The sequence below is a fragment of the Nelumbo nucifera genome, chromosome 4 (genome assembly GCF_055504915.1).
Source record: "Nelumbo nucifera cultivar China Antique chromosome 4, China Antique-T2T, whole genome shotgun sequence".
Taxonomy (NCBI): Eukaryota; Viridiplantae; Streptophyta; class Magnoliopsida; order Proteales; family Nelumbonaceae; genus Nelumbo; species Nelumbo nucifera.
The window spans coordinates 83196698-83205696 of NC_142652.1; the positions used below are offsets into that span (position 1 = coordinate 83196698).

The following is an 8999-nucleotide window of genomic DNA, read 5'->3' on the forward strand; positions in this document are numbered from 1 at the left end:
ACTCTAGTAATCTGGATCTACTACCAATCAGATGCTATCAATACAGCTTCCAAAATGATCTATAACCAAACATGTTTCATACTTGTATCCTGTCATTGATGGGACGGTATTTCTGAGATGACAATCATGTTTGACATGTGCGGCTATAAATTATGCTGGAAGCAGTGTTGGTAGCAGAACCGGTCCCTATTAAGTACTAACACACCATATTTTTTTTGATGATTAGTAATGACACACCATGTTTGAAGAAAAACATAAAAAGTGGTTAAAAAATCTCTTAAAGAAGACAGGCTATAACATTTGTTTCAAAGCCAGCATTAATTGAAAGAAAAATTTTTATAAAATAAACTCATTCAAAATCTGAAACCTAACATTTGTAGTTTCAGCAACAAGTTTACAATCCAATTGCAGTTTCCCAATGCTAAGTGCCATGATCAAATAAGAGTGTGTACTGGTTTTTTTTTTTTAAAAAAAAAAAAAAAAGAGGCAATTGCGTCAACACACCTATACATTTTGATTTCCAAAATGCATCAAAGATGCTCGTCAGGGTTATGAGGTGGCCAACAATGATTCATTGTGTATACCTTTTTTTATATTTTCCTTAGAACAAACAATTAATACATCAGCAAAATTAGTTTTACCATGTGGCAATTGTTTTTGTCCTTGACAAACAAGTTTGGATTTCCTCCTCACAAAATTTGTCTTCACACTTATCTCATAACACACATCCCTTGCAGTCACACATTAAGAATATCTCCAGACTCCAAGGGTTAGGGGGTATTCATGCTTGAGGTAATATGGTTTTTGAACCATTGTTGACCTAGACAGTTGGACCATTCAGCCTAGAAATCATCTAGGCAATCAGTTCCATTTTACCCTTAACCTATTTTTTTTGCCAAAAACCATTGATTTGGTTTGCTACCGATTAATCACAGTGGTCAAACCATCAACTAGTTCGACCCAAACAATGGTTTTTAACCTTTTTCATATTTTAATAATATATTATTATTATTTATTTTTTAAATTACAACAGACCATTCATTTAGACCGAACAGTCAAACCATTGATCTAGAAACCGGTGGCCATTGATTCCAGTTCCAAGTATGGGGGTAAAAACATTTAGGTCAATACACAGAAAATTACAGATATTGAATTAACCCAAATGTGCTGGGGATGCCACAGTTTTCTGTTTGGCTCCATACTCACGTATGAGAGAGAGAGAGATTTGAAATCCTGAAAATGCAAAAACGACTAGTTCTAGGCATCACAAAGTACAAAGCTAGTACCTCTGTTAACCAAACAAGTGAACAACCCTACAAAGTGCAAACCCATTCGCCCCGAACGGCCAAACATAACCAGGTCCCTAGTCCCTACAATTCCTTCTTTATGTACATTTTTACAAAATTACCCCCCAACCAAACCCAACCCACTCATACAAACTAATATAACTATAACCTAAGTACCGTGGATGTCCACGTCGATTTTCGACGAATACATCACATGATCATGCATCCATTTGGATTCTCATCGCTAAACATCTCGAAGGAATCAGATGGTGGTGGCGGTGGTGGGGCATCATAATACCCTGCGTCAGTATACGTATACGTGTACTGCGCTGGTGCCAGGGGTACGTAGTAAGACGCAGCAGAGCTAGACGACGGATACGCCGTATTGTAACTTACGGCGTATACAGGTTGGGGCATATGAGTATATGGTACGTACGAATATACGTGCTGGCGTGGAGGGATGAGATTCGTCGACGGATTAGTGGGACCCGTATTACTTGGAGGAATGGCTGCGGCTGCGGCTGCGGCATTAGGAATAGGACTAGCCGTAGGAGTCGGAGAGCTGGTCGTCGGTGTGTCCCCGGCGGTTTCACCTCCGTTCTCCACAAAATTAACCTTTTGCCCTTTCTTTTTTTTCTTTTTACCCCCATTGCCACCATTTTCCCCACCACCGCTTTTCTTGGCGGGCCCATCACAATTACCGCCCTTTTCTTCCGTCGATGCCGACGGAATCGGAGACTGGTCCACCGCCTGCGACTGCGAGTTTTCCTGCTTCTTTCCGTCGGACTTCGGTTCTTTGTTTTGCCCGGCGCCACCATTTTTGGCGGGTGTTGCGCTTCCCCCTTCGTTAGTTTTGACGGTAGCTCCATTTTCAGTAGTTTTATCGGACGTGGGTTTTGCTTCCACGTCCTCTGTTGGTGTTGGTTTCTTTTGGCCGTCAGGGCTGCCGTTTTCATTGCTTTTTGAGTCATTTTGCTGCTCGTTTTTCTTCGATTTCCCAGATTTCTTATCCTTTTTCTCAGCTTTTTCAGGCCAAAGCTCTGCGTGCTTCCCTGTTTTCTGCAGTTTCTTGATCAGGGTCTCAGCGTCAATGTTTCCATTCACTACAACTTTGTGTTTCTGCAAATCGATAGTTACGGTATAAACACCTGCAAATATAGCAAAGAAAAAAAACCCTGAACTCACCGTAGAAAAGGTAGCAAGAAAACAGAGAGATTGAAAACAAAAATATAACAGGTACCTTCGATGCTCTGTAGAACCTTCTTGACCTTTCTCTTGCAGCCTTCACAATGGATGGATACCTTCAAGATATGGGTCTAGAAAACAAAAGGATACGACCATAGAAACACTACAGAAGCAAAGATTGAGGAAAACGAGGACATTGATTTCGATAATAGATAGTAAGTTACCTTATATTTCAGGGGTTCTGAAACTTCTTCAGTTGCTGCTGTTGCCATCTCAGAGCTTCAGAGAGAAGAAGAAGAAGAAGAAGAAGAAGCGTTGGTGTTGAGAGGTGCTAAGAGGAGAAGCAATGACAATGAGAGTTGAGAGAAAGAGAGATCGCTCAAAGCTCAGAATTTTAGAGAAAGGAAGAGTTAAAGGCGAGTCCTTGTGGGGCGAGGTGGAGGTCGGGGACTGGACACTTGAGGGATTAAAAGGAGGCAAATGGGCTCGTATTTTGGTGGGATAACTATCCAGCGAAAAGACAAAAGAAACCCTATTTCCTTTCTTTTTTTTTTTTTTCTTCTCTCTCTCTTTTCTTTTTTTTCTTTTCTCTCTTTTTTTTTTTTGAAAAGACTAATAAATTATAAGCTTTTTTTAATAACCCACATAACAAAGAAATGAGCAAATAAAACCCATTAATTAAAATGCCTTAATGGCTTAGTGAAATAAAACCCCACTCAAATCTAGATTCTGGACCAGTAAAGAAACTGTTAAAGCATTTATATTAATCTAAATTAATGCAAGCCTTAGAAAATAAGCAAGAGTAAAAAAGTGTGAACATCGTCGTTACCAAAACCTGCTTAGGAATTTGGACCCAACCATGAAAGGGATGAATTTCTATTTTCTAGGAGGCTAAAAGGCTGGCGAAATCAAATGGTCCTTATCACCTACTTCATGCGAGTCTGTACTTCCTTTTCCCATTTATTTTCTTGGTTGAATTAATTGGGCTGTTGGATCAGATGACAGGCACTATACTTGAAAAAAGTTGAAACAACTGTTGTCAAATATAAAGAAAATATGGTTTGAACTTTGTTAAAACTTAAAAAAACAACTGCAGTTCTGTCCAAAATATCCAAGATTTACCCCCCTGACCCTGAGGCCCTGAATCCTGCAAAATTGCTCCAAGTTCCACTCCATTAGCACTGAATCCCATTTACTATCTACAGAGAAAAAACTGCTTCCAGTTCCAGGATTGCCTTTAATTCTGCATTAATCCACCTACAAGTGTATTGACGCCCGGCGGACCGCCCACACTGTAGCGGGTCTGGCCGGGCTGGTACACGGGTTTGGATGTGCCATGGCATGAGCCCAGGTGGGCCCATTGTCATATCAGACCGTGTGCGGCATGATGTTTTTATAAAAAATAATAAAATAAATTAACAAGATAAATAATAAATTAAAAAAATAAAAGTGAAAGACTTACAATTTTAATCAAATTAGTATAATATATATATATATATATAGGTTATTATATATTATATATGCATATTATTAACTATGGGTCATGTCGTGCTGGCCCACGAGACTCAAACCCCAAGCCCGGCAGGACATGAGGGCTTAGGCCTGACCCGAGTCATACTGGGTTGTACTATCCCGCGAGTGTTCCAGCCTCTAAATTAACCCATATGAGATCAGAAAAATTTCCTCCTGCTCCTGCAGTGGCTTCCAAACATTTTGTCCAAAAAATGTATAATTTTCTCCAAAAAAATTGAGACAAAATCTGTTTTGAACATTTCTCAACAACTCAGCGCCACTATGTACCAAAATACTAAAAAAAATGTTCCTGAAAATGAAAAACATTATTTTTGGCATCTTTCTACTAAATGCCTATGATGCTGAGCTCGCATTGGTGCTCAAAAAACGCCATTGACAAAGAAAACCATTCGGATGGTGGCTTCTAGCTTTATAAGATGGGCTCCACCTGAACAATTTATAAGCTTTGTTTGGTGGAAACCCTCAAAAAGTTTTCTTAATGTCTATTTGGGAGGGCTAAAATACAGTAGATTTTGGTTTTTGATGTGGACTCCACACAGACAACCTATAAGCCATAGCAAGTGTATATGGATACTACTAAATTCAACATAAGCTGTAGGGTTGTTCATAAGAAGGCCCAATCCAACTAAACCTACAAACCCGGATCGACCCAACCCGATTCGGCTGGGTTTTCATTAATACCGGTCGATTTTGGGTTGTACAAATTCATAAACCGATGGTTCGGATCGGTTTTGGTTTGCTTGTGTGAAAACCAAAATCGACCCGAACCGAACCGACTTAGTTCCTACTTAACTAAAAACTGAAATATCTGAAAATATATATTCCAATATCTATATCTAAAAAATATATATTATGAAAAATGTCAGATATATATTTTCAGAAAATATATATTCTAATATATTTGTATGTATATTTTTGTATATATATATATATATTTCTAAAATACATATTTCAGTTCTAAATATATTTCCAGAAAACTAGGTGGCCATGGGGGGCATGGATGAACTTAGAGCCGAAACCGACCCAAACTGACCCAACCCGACTCAAACCGACCATGTCGATTTTGCTTAACACTGTGTCGGTTTCGGTTTCCATCTCAGGTAACCCGACCAGGTCGGGTCGGTTGGAAAAACCTCAGTAAATCGACCCAACCCGACCCGTGAACAGCCCTAATAAGCTACATGCAGTCCAAGGTTTTAAAAATCAACTCAGAACTACAACCGTTTTGGCCATCGGTTTGTGGGTCACCAGTTTGATTGTCCAATTTAAAAGAATAAAAATAATTAAAATAAAAAACAACCAAAAATCATTGTTCAAGTCGAACTGGTGATGGTTCAACTGCCTAGGTCAATAGGTTGTTGACTAAATCAACAATGTTTTGCCAAGGATCGAGTTAAGGGTAAAACGGAATCAGTTGTCTGAACGGCTTCTAGGTTGAATAGTCCAACCATCCGGGTCAATGATGGTTCAAAAACACTAAGGCATGTTAATTTGCTTCAACCTCCTTGATGGAATAACTTGTCCATAACATTTTCAAAGCATTTGAACCAACCTAGGTGAAAATTCAGTTCAACCCTCTCAAAATGGGCTTAAACAAAGAATTCGTTTTGCTCCTCACAGCATATTGAAGTCATGCATTGGGATCTGCTCCTCATAGAGCACTCCTCACACCAACCTCACAACCACTTTCCACTGTGTATTAGGAACATCTCCCCTGAATAATAAATACAAGTACAGGAAATGTTCGAGATGTGCAACTAGAACATGCTGTGAAGTTGGTGTAAACAACGCTTTGTGAGGAGCAGATTCAGACTCCTATGTGACAAGCAAATCTGAACTCATAAGCAGTAAAGTAGATCCCGACTCATTTATGAGGGGCTTCACATTGCGGCTTTTGGGTTTGTGAAATGGGGCCATGTAAAAGCTCGATTAACAACCCACGCTTTTCACGAGCTATTAGAGCTCGGCTCGTGAAAAGCTCAATTCGACTCGATCTAGACTGAGCTTTGAGTTGAGCTTGAACCCAATAAATCTCAGCTCGTGAGGTCGGGACCTTAATCAAGTTTTTACATATATATATATATATATAAAATAAAATGTTATATAATATATATAATAATAACTAGTTTTATTATTTTTAATTTTTTATATGTATATATTTTTATTTTTATAAAACATTTGGCTCATAATCAAGCTCAAGCTGAGCCAAGCTCAAATTACGAGCTTTTAACTTGAACTGAACTTGAATTAAGCTCGAACTTCATAATTTATTATCGAACTGAGCTCAAATAACTAGATATTCGACTCAATTTGACTCAAATCCCCCCTATCATCAATTCTCCAAAGCAATTGAACCAAAATTTTTGTTTTTTTAATACAATCATTAGGTAAACCCTCGGAGCCCTTATATTAAATAGAAACAGCATGTGTTATTATAGCTAGTGAGTAGTGACAACATCTGAAAATTAAACAAATAACATATTTCAATTCATCCCAATTTTAGTTTTAGGCTCTCAGCCATTGTGAAGCTCAAAACCTCTTTAATAATTTATTCGCTGAAACATGTACAAAAACGATAAGCCCTTCAATTCAGCCACTTAAATTGTTATGAAATGCGGTATAATATCGAGTATATTTTTGAGTGATCGAATAATACTGTTGCATGGACTCTTTTAAATAGATAAGGTGGACATGTCATTCATGGGATTCTCACACCTTACATATTCTTGAGCACACTTGCATGTAACAATATTCTCTTCTTTATCTTCTACTTTATTTGATACCAATGTTTTAAAAACTGATTCGAAATAAAAACTGTTTTAGCCATCGATTTTTGGGTCGATCAAACTATAATATTTACAAAAGAAAAAAAAAAAAGAAAAGGTCCAAAAACTACTGTCTGAGCCAAATGGGTCAATGGTTTGACGGCTGCCTAGATCAGTAAATCATTGACCAATTCAACAGTTTTTGACTGTCGGTATTCTGACCGATTTCTAAGTCAAACGGTCCGACCATCCAAGCCAATAACAGTGTTAAAATCTTTTTTTCTTTTTAATTTTCATATAAAATATTATTTAATTTTGGGCAGATACATGACATTTGAGGAGACTTTTCTCTCTTCTTTTTATTGCCTTTCATTCATTTTCCTTGGGATGTGCGCAACAGTTCTTTCCCTCTTCTTTTTCTAAATTTTGGCTTCTCATTTGTATTTCTAGTGTTGGAGGAGTTTTGACTCTTGAATATTGATTTATGAATATTTCTTTTTAGGGGTTAATTACGTTAGGTTGACAGTGGTTGAAGTTTTATTGGAGGAAGGTTTTAAGCTAAGAGTTGGCATCAGCTCCCCACTGCCCTCCCGCACGAGCTCCATCGCACAGTAATGATGAATGAAGATGGCGAGGTGACATCAAAGACACTACTGCTTACTCGTGCCATTGAAAAAGGGAAGCTTCCTCTCTTCCCCAGAAACTCTGATCGTCCTCTGCAAATAAATTAGTAGGACGGTACCAGTTGATCAACTGTGAATCAAAAGCCGCGCTATCGTTTTCATTCCCAAGCAGTAATGTAATTAACAGAGAGAGAGAGAGAGAGGGTCTGGTTGTTCTCGTGTCTATATCAGTATATCACACAGCACAGCAGTACAGACTACAGACACACAGTCATGGCTTCAGATCTTTGTTAATGAGTACTGTTGCGATATCCACCTTGGTGGCTGGGTCCCGCTTCCAACACACACTTTCTCTTTTTCTCTTTCCACGTGGCTACTACAGGGATTGAGTACAACAGGTACACTTACCATTATAAGGCTTGAGCTGACCATTTATTTCTGCTACAATATTGTTGTGTAGTTATGGAATGGTGAAACCAAGTGGAAGTCGAACACAAGCACGTACATGTTTACATAATCACATGTATCATAAGAGATCGACAAGATGCAGAGAGGAAGTTTCGACGAACAAGGATTACCATAAATCCTATCCAACTTCTCCGAAAATTAATCAACCGATACGCACTGTAAGTTGGAATATCATCATCACCCTCTGTCTGAATTCATTCAAAAACAGTCAAAAAAGTGATGAATTGCACTGGTGACTTACAGACTGCCACACACTAATATAGATCCCAGCTGAATTTGGTTTTGGGACAAACACCTCCTAAGTTTCTAGATTTCAGCACCTTTTGCCCCCTATTTTGACAATGGGATTGACAGTAAAGGTAAAATTATTAAGGTTAAGGTTATGTTTGGTATCATAGCTGTTTTTACGAGATTTATTAATACAAATTTTTTATAAAAATAGGTCACTGTTTACATAAAAATTTTCTTTTTCAGTATTAAATGCTGGTAGCATTGCCACTTCTTCATGAAGCCAAATTTGATGTTATTATAAATTTCAACACCAATCCAATGTTTATATCTTTTGAAAAAGTACGGACAGTCCTAATGTAGAGTTGTGCAAATTTATAGACATTCAAAAGGTCAAAAAATCACGCTTTATGTATCTATACCTACGGGTGAATTGGCATCAATTCCGAGCTGGCACCTACCCTAACTATACTTATTCTGACCCTGGGCTGAACTGTCATTTTCCCTATATTTTTCAGTAAAAGTTGTTTTCCAATGTGATGTGACAAGATAATCGATGAACTCCAAAATTTCTAATAAAAACAGCAATGATACCAAATACAACCTAAATTTCTTATTCAAGATTTGATTGACTGAGAGCAAAAGCTATCCAAACATCAACAATAGGCGATGCTAAAGTGCAGTATTTGTTTTGATTTGGAAGCAGAGTACACAACCTAGTCCAAAAGAGATAAACTTATCAAAAAGTCCAAAAGAGGGGTACTATATGTCCATTTCCATCATTTTAATGGCTTTTGCATCCATCAAATCTTGAATGAGCAATTAAGGTGATGTTTGGCATCATGCTGATTCTTATTGATTTTTCAAAAAATCATTGATTTGTGAAATTTGTGTTTTTTAAAAAAAATGGT

At 37.8% G+C, this 8999-nt stretch overlaps 1 protein-coding gene across 1 annotated transcript; it reads right to left on the reverse strand.

Annotated features, from left to right (window-relative positions):
• Window positions 1–1224: 1224 nt before the first annotated feature.
• Window positions 1225–2909, reverse strand: LOC104606129 (heavy metal-associated isoprenylated plant protein 35-like). Its single transcript, XM_010271188.3, has 3 exons — window positions 2696–2909; window positions 2527–2602; window positions 1225–2434 (listed from the first exon to the last, which is right to left on the reverse strand). Exons 1-3 carry the CDS (start codon window positions 2741–2743, stop codon window positions 1497–1499), a joined length of 1062 nt encoding a protein of 353 aa, XP_010269490.1. The 5' UTR covers window positions 2744–2909; the 3' UTR covers window positions 1225–1496.
• Between the last annotated feature and the right edge of the window lie 6090 nt (window positions 2910–8999).